Source organism: Coccinella septempunctata, chromosome 2 (assembly GCF_907165205.1).
Source record: "Coccinella septempunctata chromosome 2, icCocSept1.1, whole genome shotgun sequence".
NCBI lineage: Eukaryota > Metazoa > Arthropoda > Insecta > Coleoptera > Coccinellidae > Coccinella > Coccinella septempunctata.
In genome coordinates this window covers 44,131,557-44,151,797 of record NC_058190.1, presented here as the reverse complement: position 1 = coordinate 44,151,797, position 20,241 = coordinate 44,131,557, and the positions used below count along the sequence as shown (strand labels likewise).

Here is a 20,241-nt window from a genome sequence, read left to right as displayed (position 1 = left end):
TTAAAGTATATTGTCGTCTCAGGAAGCAGCTAACAAGAATGGATTTATCAGAAATTATCGAGTGTAGATACTATGGGAAGGGGAGGCAAGTATTTCTGTTTCCATGGTTACAGCTTCTTCATGGTAAGGCAATAAAAATAATGCTTTGGACAAGAACCTCCTTGAAACTTATGCAGAGCAAACTACAAAGTATAGAATCTGTACACTTGTAGTATCAATTTACAAGAATGTAAGAATAATATAAATAACCTATTCTTGATTATCCCATTCGACTCTTTGATGTCTCATGATACTATGACGAGTACCCAAGCATGCTGACTTACCCAACGTCTTTTTAGTCGAATAAAATAAGGAAACGACAATTTTTTGAGTATTTCTATGGTTCATATTGACGTTCTTGTCAAAAACTCGCCTAGTACGTAATACTCACATTCCACGACACCTTCTGCAACTAGATGAACTAGACCATACGCAAAAAGCAAGAGATCTGGGCGGAAGTCCAGCTTGACCATCAGCTCGCACTCCATCTATTCTCGTTCCTATGTCTCCTTGGACTTGATCATGATTTATTTCCGACACTCTTGGCAGCAAAGCCAGCCGTCCAACAACTTTCTCCGTTACAAGAGAGAACCCAACCTTGCGCGAGTGCACCCAAGAATGCCAATGTAATTAAATGGCACCTTAAAGGTTACGATGGATTATTACGGGTCGTTATAATCGGAGATAAATAGGAATGGATGATGAACTGGCACGGCAAAGATATGTCGCTTATTCTCACCATGCCCATTTTGGAGAAAACAGAGAAAGTAGTCTGAGCACGCTTTAGGATGTATCGTTCGAGGAAAGTTTGTGTCATATGATTGGGAAAATGGATTATTTGGTACAGGAAACAGGGTTACTACTCAAATCAAAGCTCAGAATAGGTTTGTCTGTCTGGCATTCCTCACTTTTGTTTTGCATCTCAGCCATTCATTCATATATTTATCTGATAGTCTTATACCCAGCATCCCTGTCTGCATAGCCCTCTGTGTTATGGCTGTTTTGTCCATATTTTCCTTAGTTAGTGCCCATGTTTGTGCCCCATATGCCAATACTGGAAAAATATCTACGAGGATGTATTGATATCTAGTTAACCTAGACCAGTTCCATGCATAAAAAAAAATATTGCGTTACCATAGCAGAACAATAACTCATTAGAAGTGTCAGTGTGAAGTTTAAGGTCAAAAAAGTAAACCAGACTTACGCAATAAATTAAAAGCAAGAAGATGTCCACCGAAATTGTGAAAATCCAAAAATTGGAGTATCGAGCCCTCATCAAATATCTGTATTTAAAAGGGTTAAGAGGTAAGCAGATTTACGAAGACATGTTTAATACCCTTAGTGATCAATGTCCTTTGTATGCCTTGAGAAATTGGGTTGTAAGCATCAAAAGAGGTGAATTTTCCATTGAAGATGATGACCGATCGGAAAGGCCAGTTTCTGTCAGTCCCCGAAAATATCGATGCAATTCATGACATGATTTTATCAGACCGTCGAATTGGGCTGAAACGGATCTCTGAATCTGATCTGAAGCACTGAATATTCCATACGAACGCGTTCATCATATAGTTCACGTCAATTTGGACTTGAGGAAAATTGCTCCAAAATGGATCCCCAAATGTTTGAATGTTGACCAAAAGCGTGCAAGGGTAGAAGCATCGCGTTCGATCTGTGCTCGATTTGAAAACGATGTAGACTTCTTAAACCGAATTGTTACTATGGATGAGACCTGGGTACATTTCTACCATCCAGAAACAAAGCAACAATCGATAGAATGGCGACATTCTGGTTCTCCAAGACCAAGAAGTTTCGTGTCGAAAAATCTGGTGGAAAAGTTCTTGCTTCAGTTTTTTGGGATTGCCATGGAGTAATTATGATTGTTTTTTTGGATAAGGGTCCATTTTTTTTCAAGTAGCAGCATATGGAAAATCTCTTGATATGTTCAAATCTTCTTTATCCCAATTTCTCATACTTGATTAGATTCAGTTAAATGGAGTACGGGAAACGTTAAGAATTTATCGCATATGCTAAAATCAATGAAATGACTACCAGCCAAAACAGGAAAAAGTTTTGCTTACGTTTTCGAAAAATATATAAAATAAATTCGATCGAGATATTTAATTAGATACAAAACAGGTTGAAAATGGACCGAAGAGAATGATGAACTGTATCTAAATAGCTGCATTGATTATCTTGCACTGTTTCCCTCGGGACTTTTGAGATCATCTCCAGTAATCGAGACAAAATCAACGCAGCCAAGCTCAAAACCATTGATTTAGCACTTTGAAGAGCGTGTTGTTCGAGTGAGCAATCGGAGCACACAAGAATGTTATTATGCAAAACGTAAATTCGACCATTACAACACCAATCAATCTTGATTTCATTGCACCACTTAAATAATAGAGGAAACCAATTTACATTTACGACCCATAATCAGAGCGAGGCTATCTGAGCATCATTTCTACGTTGGAGTTTTTATAAGTGTTCGAATTTGGCGAGTGGCTTTAACATATGCATAATCATTGAACTAGTTTATTCTGCATAAAAGGCTACTTTCATGTTATATTGATCCTAGAGCTTAGATCTAGGACTCTCTGAATTAGAGGGGAGAAATGAGAGGAAATCTCCATGAACAAAATTGAAATATCTTCGAAACTATACTTTATCCACATTTATTTTAGCAGTCGGTTGGCCATGAAATAATTTTCTCAATATTTTGTAACTAGAACGGAGTAAGTTTGGCACTCATGAAATATCGTTAATGTCATAACGCCGTTGCCACAACTAATATCAATTTTTATCACGAAAATGCCGAAAGTGATTGAAAAAAGAAACAGGGTTTCAGAAAATGCTATTTAGAATTCGGGTCCGCTCATTCAAATAGTTATACCCTGATTTTCTAAAATCCACAATACGTCAGACGGTAGCGAACATATTCAATGTAAGATAATTTATATAATGTTTCACCTGAATCTAAACGACTTATATTTCAGCTGCATATTTCCACAATCTGAAAGATTGTGAATGAAGAGGATGACAAAGAATTTCCTTCTATTGGGAGACCCAACAAAGTGGTGGCATTTGAGAATTTTATGTTTGAGTGAATTAATGGGAAAAGTTTACTTCAGGATTTTCGATGAATGTCATCGTAGAATAAGTTTCCGATTTTTATATTTTTCATTTGACTTGTCCTATACATTGTAAATGTCTTAAGGTACCAATAAATACCTAATTATTATTATATCAATGTATTAAGATGAACAGCCACAAATACGCACCTGTTAATTGTTTATTTATATGAAATTTTTGTTCAAAGGTGAAGTTCATCTTGACTTGAAACTTCCTTCAATTCCTTCTACTTATATTGATGCAAGATGATTTTTGTTGAAGAATTTAACATTCTTGTAATTATATCTGTTCTGAATTCCTTCGGGGGATACCCATTCCCAACCACTTCATCATATGCATTTCATCTTCGGGTTAATATTTTTGAAATCTACAACTGATGTAACGTATTCAAACTTAAGCCAAAGAATATAACGAACATTAACTCTCCTCAAGCTAGTGCATATAATGATATTATACTGATCTCTTGTATTTTCCATGCAAATAACTGGATTTGGTATGCCTACAATCAGTTTGTATAAACTTCTATTATGTTCGTCACATATTTTCTGAAGAGATTCGACATTGTGAGAAAATACGTAATAACAGAAACTTTTACGTAGAACGGGCAACACAGCGTTGATTTAAAACCCAAAAATGTTTTGACCAGCGTCACAAACATTTTCGTACTATACAGAGTGAAATGTGTGAAATTTCCATGGCCAACCGACTGCTAAAATAAAAGTGAATGGAGTATATGTGCCATATAAGATTTAATATTTTTTCACCTCTTCAACTCGATTGAAATCGAATTGGCGTTTTCTGCTTTGGAAATATGCAGGATCCTATTATTTTTTGATGGGGCGGAATGTGATCATTCACCCCACTCTGAAACGAACATGGACAAAACCGCAGAAAATTGCAGTGCTTTTGTCGAATCAAAAAACAGGAATAATGTGGCCAGGACTTTCGATTTACATGTAAATCGAATTTGTTTGGGGGGTAACCGCAACAGATATGTTGTTTTTCTTTTTGAATCTCATCAGACTGGCGGACAATATGTGCTCGGACGTAATGGTTTACTCGGATGATATCTGAAAAAAACCGACCTCACGTAAGATGCTGGTTATAATTTGTAGAAAATGAAAGTGTTCTCGGAGCTGAGCAGTTCATGGAGAGAATTGTGTTACTTCAGGTTAAGCTTTGTAGGGTTATACGTGTAATTCTGGTTTTATAGGCCTCTTGCAGGATTTTATATAGACTATAACCTGCTTCAATATTTGAATTAATTAATTAATGGATTAATGGAATTAAGAAAATCTTCTCAATTCGAACTCAGTTGTAATGATAATTAGACCAGTTCAGTTGAAACTATCTTGGAAAATTTGACTTCTGAAATAGTTATAAACGATCCTTCTGAATGGAGATATCTTTCACCCAATCTTCACTAATAATTCTTCATAACCTAACCTAAACAAAATTCACACATACCAACCACTGAATATAAAATTTGCCCATCCAATATTTCATATTCAATATACCATTCCATTAAAATGCATCGTCCTTGCAATAAATCTGCGGAAGTAGAAGCCTAATTATTTTACACGTAATTTCACAGCAAAAAACCGTTTCTGATTCTGAGTTGTTTAATTACTCTGATTTGCCAAGCTTATTGTTTCGTTATTAATAATCATGCCTAGTATTATTCTTTTCCGTCAATCGAAGAATTTTATCGCACTACTTCAATGCAATTCGAGAAAATGCTGATTACCAATTAATCATAATTTTTCATCAAGAACAGTACCATACTTGATTTGATCATTATGATTCCCAAATAAAAAAGACTAGGAAGCTACGAACACATTCTCTCAACATGGAAATAAGTCTATAGAACAATGGAAAGATAACTTGCATACATATGCGCTTATGAATTGCACCTGAACGGTATATTTGTAATGCAATGACCTATGTGCTTCCAGAGTTAATAGAGTTTGAGTAATCCTTTTGAATGTTAAAGACGTTAAGTTCAACGAGTGGCAATAAAAGGTTTACTGACGCTGGTTCTTCAGTTACTTCAGAAGCTTTAATTAGAAAAGCATTGACATTGATAATGAAGATGATTCCTTTTCATGTTCGATGTTAAATTGGAATAGCTCAAACTGTACACTATTGAAATACGAAAAATCATTTTTTATGATATATAGCCAAATACCTACCATCAAAACGCAATGATAAACTACATCTTTATTGATGAAAAATCTCTTTAGTCAAAAACGTTTGGTGTGGTCACATAATATGATTGTTTATGAAGCACCATTTAGTGAATTATTGAATTATATTCTCTATAATTATAAATAGTTAGGTGGATACTAATCTATGCATGTTATGATAATTCCTAAGAAATCAGAGAATTGGAAAAAAGGTTTACACTGAAAATAAAAATTCAGGATAACAATATCGTTTCTATTCATCGTGAAAAAATAAACGAATATGGCCCAAATGAATGGCTTTAAGTATGTTATACATCAATGGGTGTGTCGGTCTTGTTTGATGTTTGAAAGGTTCATCAAATTAGAGGTAAACCATAAGGAAAAAAATGAAAGGATATTCGCCTACTCAAATAAAAACCTGTAAAATTAATGTGCTCGCAATGTTTCACCCAGATTGATAGACTCCTTTGAAGTTATTTCAATATCCCATATTGATGAATGGAATAATTTCGAAGTTGGATGTGGATGAAAACTCTTTGAAGAAATGGTCATATGGATCCACTGATTGAAAATGAAATAACTACTTCATTTACATCAGTACTCACATATGAGTAATACAAAAGAAATAGATGTAAATATTTGCTCTTTATGTATTTAATGGCTTTAATGCTACTGCTGTTACAATATTACAATCTAAATTGAACTGGCTAAATACCATCACTCGATGAAGAGTAGATGTCGACTATGGTTTCGGTCTTCTTTGACCTCGTCAGAGCAACATAACTTACATCTCGATGAAAATAGAACGAATTGATGGACCGTTTATTCGACGTCAACAGACGCTATGATGTATGAATAAATCCTAGTAGTATTATGATATTTTTATCTCTGTTCAAAATGGAAGGATCAGTTCTAAGTCGAAAGATTCCTTTTTCGATATCCCAGCGTTTAGAAACATTTTTTAACTGACAGTTAGGTCACTCTGAGGGAGTCAAAATCACACACTCAAGGTTTCCAGAAAACCACAAAGCAACTGACGAAAAACCTGATAATTTGCAGAAGGTCAACATCAGCTGGCATTTGATCCTGTTGTGGACTTAAAAGGGACACAGGCAGAGAAAGTTGTGCCCTAGGACAATCCTTTAAAGGAATTCGTAGAATTCCCACTGTTTTACACACAGAAGCTCCTGCAGCTAACAGAATCTGACCTTCATGACATTGTTGGACTGCTGAATGACGGTTTTTTACCTACCACCTGTACTGCATGGGACTTTCAGCAGTCAGCCAAACATAATCTATGAAAGCAAGTGACCTGAACTGGCATCTGAGACGTTGTCAGGTTTTTCAACACTAACAAACTTTAATAAAGACTCGAGCGTGATATTGAAACAGAACATCGAAGTGATCACAGATTTGAGGGGCAGAATCCTGTCTGTGGAAAATATTATGACTAGAGATGTTCTAGGAATACTTTCTCACAAAGTTTTTCTGTAAAAAAGCCTAATGGTCTTTACTCGCTGAGGCATCATATTCATGAAGTTTTGATGGTAATTTTTTCTCCTCGTAAATGCCGAATACAATCCTCCCCATGACAGCGCCAGACGTCGGCATTGACCATCATGTTACGTCTGTGCGAGAAGTAACAGTAATCCACTAGTAATCTTTCTGAAACCCCCTAATGGCCGGTTTTCATATTGTAATAATGCAATATTTATGCCAGGGCTATCATTATGCGCCGCACCACTTTAATGTGCCGAAGTGAATGTCCGACATGTTGCGATCATCGCACTCGCGAACTTCAATTGTTTGACGGCAGCGTGCCTAAGGTTAGGAAACGGACATGACCGGAAACTGATGCCTACAATGACTATGCGTGCATGTCCGGTATGTTATTACTTTGTATTAACTGGCTGCGAAGATCATGGGCATAGGGTGGAACGAAATATGGGATGCTTGAACTTCATCCACCCTGAGCAAGAAAATGATTGTTGATTGTGATGAAGTGTCGAAGATGACAGCCGCCAACTGCGCCAACTGCCTTTTTTGAGATGAGAGGGGTTCTGCAAGACTCCATTCATGGTCCCCGGATTTATTTGACTCCAGCTTTTTGCACGCCCATGTGTAATTTCAATGGAATATCAATTATTGTTTGAAATATTCGAAATTTATGACTAGATACTCATACATTCATTTTCATAATCATTATTTTACAGTACCACAGATATTGAATAACGTCCAGTTGCAGAAAGTCCGTTAAAATTTAATAATCCATAAAAATATTAATCCTCCATTTTTCCCTTCCAAATTGATAGTTTTAAATTTTGATGGGGCATCAAATCTTAATAGTCTTTCTTGCAGCTGAACGAGACTTTCCCTTGAAAAAGTCAAAATTTTATGAACTATCAAATTTTTTTTCTTTTTTAAACGAATAAAAATCAATTCTCAACTATTCATTAAAATATTTGAGTTATTACGATATTGCTCATATGATAATTAAGAAGAGCATACGAAGAACATTGTGACTAACATTATTGAACAAAAAGTATAAAGTTTTCCCTCAAACTTCAAATGTAAATAGTTTATTTCGTGTATGAAATATAATCCAATTGAAATAGGTATTTAGATTGAAAGAATTTTTGCGAATTCATTACTTGAATTATAGTGCATGTGAAACCCTATGCTTCAACTTTGGAGTTTTACGCTGGAATTACGTTCGAATAACCACTTACGTTCATTGTAAATGGACACTTAAGAAACTTAAATTACTGAAGAGAAATGGAAAAAAAGGTCGTTTTATACATGGTGTGCCTTAACAGTAGATTCTTGAGGCAAAAAGAAATACTTTTTGGCAATACCTTTTTTTCGATTCGGCCCTGATAAAAAGATATGACCATTCGTGTTCATAATGAACTGTGCCACCCCTAGAAAAACAAAATTGCCTTCAGAATAACTAGCTAAATCTATGACACTACACATCTGTGGATCTTTTGAATAAAGTTCTATTCAACCAAAGTATCAAATTTTTCAAATTTCACAGAAACTTTTCAATTTTTGAACATCAAATCACCCGAGAACGGCGCATTATACGAGAAAATATGAGGAATACTTTTCTTTACAAAACGTCCAAATATTCATTAGATAGCGTGCATCTTAGTTTCAAGAGCTAGGTTCTTTGAAATTTTGGTATTTTTATGGTACGTACCTAATGGTCATAATGAGAAAACTGGAAGACGTGGATCATATCTTGTGTGTTCGAAAAAGATTCATTAAACAAATGAAGAACCATATTCCGAAACTCATGTCATTCGATAAAACCGTTTGTGACTAAAAATAACATTTTTCATGGTTTTTCAACAGCCTGTATATTTTAAACCGAGCCGATTCGGAAAAAAGGGTAAGGAAAAAAAGTGTTTCTCTTGACATCAAGAATCCACTGTTAAAATATTTGACTCGCCCTGTATGATTCGGTTCTGCCGAACTGTATAGCCGCCGTTTCGTTTTCGATGGCCAATGTATACACAGGGATTAGTTTTCTACGATCAAAGGCATCAAAATGTCATGTCTGAAATTTTTTTAAAATTCCCCGTGAAAGTGTTTCATTGGCTAGTAGGAAAAATATTGTTACTAACACAATTGCAGTCTTCAGCGCCGAAGTATCATTTTCTACACTACTTATTAAAAATCCCATGCAAAATCTGATGGCAACTCAAATCCGTAGTCTTTGTGTCGAATACGATTTCCCACATCCAAATCTCCGAAGAGGCAGGAATCGAAAGAAAGCAACCACTACATCATTCACCAGGCATCCGATTCGCCGTATCTCTCAGAATTCGTTAAATCGTCGGTGAAAGACGCACAAAGTGCATAGAATTCGTTTTCGCGAACCGTCCGTCTCGAATACGAAACAAACGTGTCGTAGACATGCAGATCTGCGGTAGAAAATTCGATTTTCACGACATTACACACGACGCACATGCAAAGCGAATTGAAATCGAAGGTGCACACGCTAATTCGGTATGCACCCGTTGTAAATTATTGGAGAAAGGAAATGTACGAATAAATTCTCGGGACGTATCGCGGGCGATATAAAACGTGACCCACGACTACGATTCTCACTATTTTACTCGCTACGGAATATTTTATACGGATGGCATAAGATTCGACTCCTTAGTCGCCCGCAGCATTTGAATAAAACAACAAACAGGAGACATCCAAAGCGACGCCCATGCTCACAGGAGTTTTTTTATGGCCCTTGCTGACGCAAAAAAAATAAATCGTGTGACATCGGACATATTCTATTTTCCTCCAATAATCGTTTCCTACAAAGATAAATCTTCTTCTCAAATAAGCTCGAAAGGTCATTTTAGTTATACTCAGTGTTAAACTCAGAACAGGGACGGTTTAAGGTTCTTCCGGGCCCCCTTAGCATCAGCGGATTTCTTGAATTCATTTACAATCAACAAAAATGAAACAATATATTCTGATGTTTAACTTTGAATGTAAGAATGGGCATTGAAGAAAAATTGAAGATTCTGAAATACCTACATAAATAAATGAATGAATAAATAAGTCATTGATCCTTTGAGACAAATCAATGTATAGGATTCAATCATTCATTGCTGAATCCCGATATCGAGAATAAATCTACAAAAATACCAAAAAAAACGGTGCGAACAGACTTATATTTTTTTAGGGCTAATTGCGACTGTTTGCCCTCTTGTGACTAAAGAGATCCTTCCACACTCTGGGCATAGATACTCACAACCAGATCTGGCCGCCGCTGTATCCTTCTCGAGTCTTCATTATAACTGTGTAACAAAGACCTCCACTGTGACCTATCTAACGCTAGTTGTTCCCAGTTATGATTGGCATTAAATGATTTCAGGGATTGATGTAGTATATCCTTAAACCGCTTATACTGTCGTCCTGGTTTCCGAGCTACCTCTGTGAATTCGCCATACAGAGCTATTTTAGGGAGTCCTGTGCCTTGCATCCTCAGAATGTGGCCGCTCCATCTGAGTCGGGCCCTCGTTACTTGAGTCTCAATTGTTATACAACTCGCGCGCTGCAAGACTTCTGCATTTGAAACTTAGTGGAACCATATGATGTGCATTATTTGTCTTAGATGACGTTATTGCGTTTGTTCAAGCTGTTCAATATGTCTGGTGTAGGGCGTCCAGCTTTCGCTTCCGTAAAAAAGCGTTGCTTTGTAAACAACTGTCTTGGTCTTCAGATTGAGGTAGTCATTTTGAAACACTCTGTCCTTTAGCTTCCAGAATGCCCTTGATGCCGAATTAATACGGTTGTGTATTTCCGTGTCAAGGTTAGCCCTAGTATTTATAATGCTTCCCAAGTATTCGAACTGCTCGACCTGTTCTAGAGTAGATATAGGATAGATCATATAGTGAGAAAGTAAAGCTATATTAGCTGCCTACTTGACTCGTACAAATATTATAACAATTGATTTTTGAGGTCAAAAGAAACGCTTTTTTCCTATACCATTTTTTACGATTCGTCCTTGATGAAAAGATATAGCGATTTTAAGATTTCATAAGGAGCTGTGCAACCTCTGGAAAAACAAAATAACCTTCACAATAACTAGCTAAATCTGTGACACTACACATCTCTGGATATTTTTAAAAGAGTTGTATTCAGCCAAAGTAAGTAACTAATTTGCCGAATATCACAGGTACTTTTAAATTTTTGTACATCAAATTACTCGAAAACGGCGTATTATACGAGAAAATATGAAGAATACTGTCATTTTACAAAAAGTTCAAATATTCATTAGATAGCGCCCAACTTAGTTCCAAGAGTTGGGTTCTGTAATTTTTGATAATTTTATGATACGTAATGGTCATAATGAGAAAACTGAAAGACGTGTGTTCGAAAAAGATTCACCAAATGAATGAAAAACTACATGCCGAAATTCATTTCATTCGATGAAACCGTTCGTGAGATCATTTTTCATGATTTTTCAACAGCCTGTATGTTTCAAACAGAGCAAATTCGGAAGAAATGGTGAAGGAGAGAAGTGTTTCTTCTGACCTCAAAAATCTACTTTTAAAATATTTGTACGAGCCAAAGAATCACCCCATATATATCAGCCGTGGAAAACCTCTATTTTAAATGTGCTTAAGCATTTTGTAAAATATCTTGTAATAATAAACAAGACTCAAGATAGAAAAGAGTCGCATTAAATAGTATTATCATGATAAAATTTGAAGCATGCTTCCAATTTTCATCTTTTTGGTGCAAGCTTTACGAAACACACTGTATTTTACATCACGCCATAAACTTAAACACGATCATTCGCTGAGAACCAGTCAATACGTATGTAAATTTCCAAAATTAACACCTCACAAATGCCAGTTGCGGTTAATTTCTTTATCGGGTGTCACACTCAAGTGTCACGGCACTATTGGCCGAGCCTATGGGATATTCTTCAGGCATTCCCGCTAAGGTGTTACCGACATCATCAAGAAAACGTCCATCGGCGTCCAAAGTTACGACGTGCCCATCTCCTTCGGAATGGAATGAATTTATTTACATATACATAAAGGCATTTTTCATTTCGAACTGGTGTACCGTTAACGGAAAATATTCATTCATCTCACATTCATCAACGGGTTTGTTTAGATCCGAACAAATTACAGCCATGGGAACGAAAGAAGATTCTCTTCCTCTGACCTTCCCGATTAAAGAGAGACGAATTCAATGTGAAGTTCACGAATACGTGTGAAAATCAGTACGACTCAATTGCACAAATCCTAACAACCAATCAATATATAGAGGGTCTTTTAAAGGTCAATCTGTATATATTATAGAAGGTTGTAACTGATCTGTGTAAGGATTATTCAAATCGTTGTTCCTGGCAAACCAGATATGTTTAGTGATGCCCACGAGAGTCTCGTTTTTGAGTCTCGTCTCGTTTCGTTTTCGAGACATTTACAAAATACAGTGCGCAATAAAATTAACGCACATTATGGAAATCTCAAATTTATTCTACAACTGAAGGTGTTCTCAATGATAATTATTTTTATCAGAATTATGCATGCATATGTTATCCACTGTCAACGGTTTTCTTCAATACAGATGTTTTTTCCCAGCAGGAATAAAAAAAGATGATATTATCAGATTTTGAATGTATTGGCTCCATTCCAAAATCAGTTGTTCTCGATCAATTCTAGTGATCAATAGTTTTTCTTTCGTTTGATTTTCTACACTCGATCGCTATGCAACGCGAAACACGCAATTTGACCCAAGAGGAATGTGCTCAAGCGGTAGTTTTGCGAGAAGAAGGGTGGACATACACAAGAATTGCAGAAAGGTTTGGAGTTTCCCATACAAGTGTGTCTAGAATGTTGCAGCGATTCAGGGAGACAGGTATGAATGTCCGAAGACCAGGACAGGGTAGACAACGGTTTGCAACCGCTCGCCTCCTTCAAATTCAGCTTGAGCAACTCATGAGGTGCAAATTACCACTCAGACAATAAGAGATCGCCTCAGAGAATATGATTTAAGGCCCCGTGTCGCGGCAAGAGGCCCAGCTCTTACCCCAGCCCATCGAAGGGCGCGTTTGCGAGAGAGCATATCCATTGGGAAGAGGCCGATTGGGAAAAAGTTCTCTTCACAGATGAGTCTAGATTCTGCCTCTACCATTGTGATCGACGTTCCCTTGTATACAGACGTCCACATGAAAGATATGCTCAGTGCAATTTCCTGAATACTACTGGTTTCGGGGGAGGATCGATTATGGTATGGGGTGGAATATCTTTGAGTGCTCGCACAGACCTAGTGGTCGTTGATAATGGAGCTATGAATGCTGATAAGTATATAAGGAACATAAGGAAGAGCATGTAGTGCCATTTGCCCCATACATTGGTGAAAATTTCATTTTTATGGACGATAATGCCAGACCCCATCGTGCGCGCATCATTCAGGAGTACCTTGAAGAGGTTGAAGTCTCTCGAATGGAATGGCCAGTAAGAAGTCCAGATCTCAATCCGATTGAGCAAGTTTGAGACAACCTCAATAGAAGGCTGAGAAGTTCAGAAAATCGTCCATACTCTTAATGACTTAGGAATTCAACTCGGAGAAATCTGGGAAGGATTAGATCAGAACATTTTAAGATCACCCATTTTGAGGCATTTTGCCGAGCTTTAATTAACGCAAGGGGTGGAAATACCAAGTATTAAATCACTTATCAGCATTTCAGTATTTTGAAAATTGTTTATTTCTCTTCTTTCACGGAAGATTCGGTGAAATCCTGAATTTTTCTTCCATTTAATGTGTCTTGTTTCGTTCAAAACCTTCCCGAGAGAACATAAAAAATAAGTCAATGTAGAGTTACCTTTAATTGAAATTGAGATTTTCAGAGTGTGCGTTAATTTTTTGCGCAGTGTATTATTACATGTACGCAAATTATCCACTCTTGAATAGTGTAAATTTTTAGAAGAACCACTTTCTGGACTTCACATCTCTCATGCAACCTATTTGCATATCCGACTGAAGAAGGAACGAAAAATTCGTTGAATCACGCAGTACAAGAGACAATTTCATTCATGAGGCTACTAATACAGCCGCAACAGTAAACTTCCTGCAGATTCGGTCACTAAACGGTCCGTGAGATTCAAAAAACTTTCCCACTGAAAAATTGAACATTCGTAATGAACCGTAATGAAGGAAGAGATATTCCATCGTAAATGGTTCTTGTGAGTGAAGGTATATAATTTTCAGCAGCATTGTTACGCTAGATTTGGGACAAGACGATTTGCACGGTAGGTTCAAATGTCTCGAGTAGTATACTTAGTGTGTCCCATGTTATAATCAGCTTTTCGGAATGACTCATGAATTGCTACTTGCAAAACATTTAGTTTGGGATACGAATACGATGACGATGATTTAATGTTGATTGGGAAATTCGAACCAATTCAATAATGATCAGAAAATTATATCTAAGTCTAAAAGAATTGACTGAAAATTCAGTTTATAACGAAACAAAAAAGATTTATAATCTCGTTTTCTTACTTATTCTGGAAAGTCGCCATGTTTCAAAATATTGTTGAGCGTGCAGAAGTTTTCTTAACTTTCAGAAAATTTCGAACACTCTAAAAAATATTGAACACCTCTTTATTTGCTAAACATTTCTCCTCGCAGTTTCAATGTTGAAAAGTTTTAGATACCGTTTTCGAGCAAAATGTTCCATTTTGGATGTTTTCGACCGTTTTTTATCATATAGCCAGCAATATGGCCCGATCTTCGGTTAGGACAGATTGTGTGGACGATGTTCCAAGTTCCAAGACCTCATCTATAAGATAGCCCTAAAAACATCGCAAATGCTCAAATCAGGTGAACGCACTGACTGCCACACGTCCAGGGACTAGTCGTCCTGTGTCAAAACAGCTAATGAAATTCGAGCTGTGTGGGCTGATGTCACCCAAGTCGTGTTCTTCAGAAAGTTTTTTCAATTCAAGCTGTACGGAGGTTTTCAACATCGAAACGTAACCCTGGGAAGGTACCGTGATGGTGAATCTTTCCTTCACGAAAAAGTAAAGGCCTATCATTTCGAATCGACACACAGCCCATTAAACTGTGACGACTTAGGAGAATGGAGTGGTCTTTAATGGAGTTGACAAGGATAAATTGCACCCCAGTACAGGAAATTTTGCTCATTCACGAAATGCCTGCTAGGTCGCGAACACAGAACGGCTGTTTTCGTAAAACGTACGAAGGACAATTCGATGCGATACGAATTATCATGTGGACAAAACTCTACACATCCTGAGGAACACAAAAAGCCCTTCCGCAACTTGGTTGCCCCAAAACGGTTCGATCAATGACCTTTCGAAACTAACCAATCGGCTCTGCCACACCCTGTATGAACATATTTTACCTTCCACACAAATTGCCGCCTGCGAGCATTCGGCACTGTATAAAACACCTAGATAAATTATAAAATGAATAATATTTCATACATCACCAAAACATTTAAGGTATTCTATGCATTCACTAGGTATTTCCACCTCTAGAGGTTTGTTCGTAGAGTGTTAACTCATCGCTAGCAGCTCAGAGATTCTACAGATAATGATGGACACCTATAAACATATATACGAAGCTTTATGCCTTGACTCAATATTGACAAGACCAAAATCCTGGTAAGTCCGCCAGAAAGCCTTCAAACAGATATCAGCCTGGACAATGAAACTCTAGAACAGGTCGAGCAGTTCAAATACTTGGGAAGCTTCATAAATACTAGGACTAACCTGGACACGGAAATACACAACCGTATCAGTTCGGCATCACGGGTATTCTGGAAGCTGAAGGACAGAGTGTTTCAAAATCACGACCTCAATCTGAAGACCAAGACAGCTGTTTACAGAGCAGTGGTCCTCCCAACGCTTCTTTACGGAAGCGAAAGCTGGACTCCCTACAGGCGACATATTAAACAGCTTGAACAGACGCAGCAACGTCATCTAAGACAGATAATGCACATTAGATGGTTCCACAAAGTTTCGAATGCAGAAGTCTTGCAGCGCGCGAGTTGTACAACAATTGAGACTCAAGTAACTAGGGCCCGACTCAGATGGAGCGGCCACATTCTGAGGGTGCAAGACACAAGACTACCCAAAATAGCTTTATACGGCGAACTCACTGAGGGAGCCCGGAAACCAGGAGGCCAGTATAAGCGGTTTAAGGATACACTACATCATTCCCTAAAATCAGTTAATGCCAATCATAACTGGGAACAACTAGCGTTAGACAGGTCACAGTGGAGGTCTTTGGTACACAGTTATAATGGAGAATCGAGAAGGATACAGCGGCAGCCAGATCTGGTTGGTGCCTATCCATGCCCGGAGTGTGGAAGGATCTGCAGGTCACGGTTGGGTCTCTTTAGTCACTGGAGGGCACACAGTCGCAACTAGCACTAAGAAATTACAAGTCTGTTCGAATTTTTTTTTCTTTTTCTTTTTGTAGATTTATTCCCGGTAACGGGATACAGCAATGAATGAATGGTTTGCAACGGTTTGTGAACTGTACAGAGCAAGCGCAATTTCATTTTAGGGTAGCGAAGATCCATTTGCGCTTGCTCTGTACAGTTTACAACCGTTGTGAACCACTCTACGAACAAGCCTCATTCGCTACTCCCAGTCGTACGGCTTTGTTCGTCGTAATATTAGGTATCGAATCTAACCGAATCTATTCAAACATTCGGCTTGCTATCGCCCTCAGTTCTGTGCTTCTGCCTTCTGTTACTAACGTACTCGACGCTCAGGCTCAACTAGCAACTAGCGAAACGAATGAGCACATGAGCAGTTTCCATGCGTACGCGCTCCCTCGTCCCTTTTCGTGCATTTCCGCTTCGTTGTTGCTCCGCTTCGAGTCAAAACTCCGATGAATATTCTCCGAACGTGTTCGTTTCGGCGGAATTCGTCAAGTGAAACGGCCATTTCGAGAACGCAACGCGTTGTTGGGGAGTTTTCGAGTGTTCGGCGGTCGACGAAATGATGTCCTCCACGTGGTGCGACAGCAAGAACCTACAGCTGATAGAGGAATACAGGAAGCGTCCCTGCCTGTGGGACCCCTCGGACGATTATCACAAGAACATGATCAGGAAGAACGAGGCTTGGAACGAGATCGGAGCCGCTTTGGAATGCAACGTGACGGACGTGAAGAGGAAAATGGCGTCGATTCTGGCGTCGTTCAGGCGGGAGCGAAAGCGAGAGTGCTCGAGCCGTTGGTACGCCTTCAGTCATTTGAGTTTCCTTTTGGATAAGTTCAAGACCAAGACGCCGTCGATCAAGGTGAGAAAAGTTGATAAATGATTTCCAATTTAATGAGTTTGTATATCATTAACGAACGATTCTGAGCAATCTGCTCAGGACCGAAGTCAAAAACGAACGCCCGTGTATATACTGTATAAGTGAACATGTTTCGTGTTTTTGTAGCAGTTGACACAAAGTGACCGCAAGCAGAATACTCAAAGATGTACTCAAATATATGGTTGTACCCATAAGTGCGGCAGTCAATAGTATACATACATGAACGCATGAGCGTGAGTTCGCTGTATATTTTGGCTGTTGGCACAACGCGCACGCGCTGCAAATCAGCTTGTCCCTACGCAATGTTTTATTGGCGCGTGCGCGTAGTTTCTCGACGAATGAGAGCGTGTTTTTGGGGTAACGTGAAGGGAGTGTAGTATATTCGAATTTTAAAGAACGCCAATTATTTTTGGATGAAGTAGTTTGCGCAGATTGCACTACCTGTCGTCAGTTTTCCTTGAAAAGTCATGTAGATTTCACCAACACGTGAAAAATCTCCATGATAATACAAAAAATTGAAAAGTCGGCTTTGGTTTGGGTGGTCAAAATTCGTTGTCTAATGACGGGATCTCGAGAACTATAAGAGCTAGAAGAAAACGGATGACACATTTCCTAGTTTTTTTTTTCAGAGAGACAAGGAATGGTGAAACCGCAGCCTCCTTCGATTCTTTGTTTTTGTGTTTTTACTAAAAAATGAGATTTCGAAAAGTTCCCATAACTTTTTTGTCTTTGAAGTTACAGATCTGAAACTTGAACCATTTACAGGCACATTTTTACGTGGAATCTATTGATGAGCTCAAAATATTTTCTCATTTCGGATCATTAGGTGAATTTTCGTTTTTTCAAATGCAAACTTTTATTCAATTTGTTATTTTTGAATTGGCAAAAAATCTTTTCTTGAAAGACAAAAAATTTATGAGAACCTCTCAAAATCGTAAAATTCTCATTTTTTGCTAATAACTAAAAAACGGAGAATCGCAGGAGGTTACGGTTTTCACCATTCTTTGTTTCTCTGGAAAAAAAACCGTTTTGTTTTAGCTCTTATTGTTCTCAAGATCTCCTCAGTAGACAACGAATTTCACGCACCCTGAACATACGTAGCATTTAATGTCCTATTATTTGTACTTCATTCTGTACACTTATATCAATTCTCATATACAGTCCCTGGCCAGTTTATTAGACGCACTGAGGATTTTTTTTATATTTACTGGCATTGCTCGAGGAAAAAGCAGAATATTTGAATTTCATTTCCACAGAATGTTAGTTTCATCTACGACTCTCATTAAATTGTTCTATTTAGGATTCATTTTTGATGTTGTAGTATTAGTACTTAAGCATGAATCAGTACTATGTCTTCCAGTGGACGTCTTGCATTCTGCAGGTTCGGACGTTATTTCGATAATCCACATATGAAATCATCATCCTCGAATGCAGCAAACCGAACAATTCTGCATTGATAGTATGAAACTCTCATAGCTACACAGGGTGGCTCAGCAAAAATTTAGAATTTCATGTTTAATCATCAATAAATAAATATTTTTTATTGAATATGATATATTATATGTGAAAACCATTTACAGATGAAGTATATGTAACATTTACATTCAATTTAATAATTCAATATTGAGATTTTGCATCGAATCAATGCGTCTAATAATATGGCCAGGGACTGTAATATGTCCTTGACATTCTCAGTGCGCAAAAGCATATTATATACAGGTTGGTGAAGTTATCTCTGGCAAATTTACATAGTGATTTTATAGTAGGTATAAATAAAAGTATTCGAGTGATTTGAAAGTCAAAAATGAAAAATATCTGTGAAATTCGAAAAATTGGCTGCTCACCCTTTATATTCAGTATATCATTAACGAAGACACTGTATAAAAAGTGTGATTCTTATATTCTGAATATGAACGTTGATAGACCAGTGAATAATGGCATATAAATCACAATTGAGTGACTGATGAATGTTTGATAGATAATCAGTGAATAACAGTTGTTTGATCACAAGTGAGGTATGAATATCATAATGCTCGAAGAAACGCGTAGCTTATGATCACTTTATGCATCGATGTTGGATACAAGATATTTCCTTCCCTTATTATAAATATGGATCCGACTTATTCTTGTGCCAACTGCACTTGATTGAGAGAGGGAGAGAGAGTCTTTAAAAACAAAATTGTTTTCTTTGCAGGGAGCAGAAGAAGAAGACGACTCAACGGAATGGTGGACTGAGCACGATGGCCTCATAGACGATCCAGACCTCCTGAACGAATCCGAATTGGACGACAAGTCCGAAATTCAGATCGATACCAAGGAAAACTTCTCCACTCAATTGATCCAAACGAACAATTTTGACACGTTCGACAACCTCCCCCAAACAAGACGAACCAGCGCGCCACCCCCGAAAAAAAAGGCCAGATCCAACGAGTATTCCAACAACGATGAATGCGGCGCGCTGAATACACATGTTAGGGGTGGAAGTGGAATTTCGCCCAAGGCCAAATCCGTCTCCGAATTGTTCGTCGCTTATTTGGCAGCCAAACTGGACACTTACACCGAACATGAAAGAAATATAGTGCAACATAAGATAAACGATGTACTGTTTCAGGCAGATATGGGGAATTTCGCGAAAGTTGATTCCTTGCAGGGAAATCACAAGGCATGATTTCTTCCATGAAAAATAGAATGTACAGTTGTTGTTTGATACTACTCGCCTTTGTAAATATGATCATTGTACCGATTTTGAGAAAAGCGGCCTGAAATAACTGTAGGATGTATGAACTTGTTCGTACTCAAGCACAATAATAGGCATATACAGGGTGTATTTGAAGGTGGAGCTTTTTTTTCAACAGAAGGTAGAACTGGTCAAAATGAAGCGTTTCACCAATGCCAAAGTTGAAAAAAATTGAAAATGATTACTGAAATAGATCCTAATACGACCCTAGACCATTTGTTAGCTGAATTATCACAAAGCAGTGGGAAAAAACTCATCTCCTGATTCACCCACGTGGTTTCGTTTAGGATATTGGCTCGTTCGATATTTACGTGGTAATGGAAATGGA

General features: G+C 37.7%; 2 protein-coding genes across 2 annotated transcripts in view; one reads left to right on the top strand and one right to left on the bottom strand.

Annotated features, from left to right (window-relative positions):
• Positions 1-20,241, bottom strand: part of LOC123306624 (rhophilin-2) — a 127,286-nt gene that overhangs the window by 78,495 nt on the left and 28,550 nt on the right. The window lies entirely within an intron of this gene.
• Positions 16,666-20,106, top strand: LOC123306627. Its single transcript, XM_044888714.1, has 2 exons — positions 16,666-17,158; positions 19,371-20,106. The coding sequence occupies exons 1-2, from the start codon at positions 16,859-16,861 to the stop codon at positions 19,842-19,844; spliced, it is 774 nt and encodes a 257-aa protein (XP_044744649.1). The 5' UTR covers positions 16,666-16,858; the 3' UTR covers positions 19,845-20,106.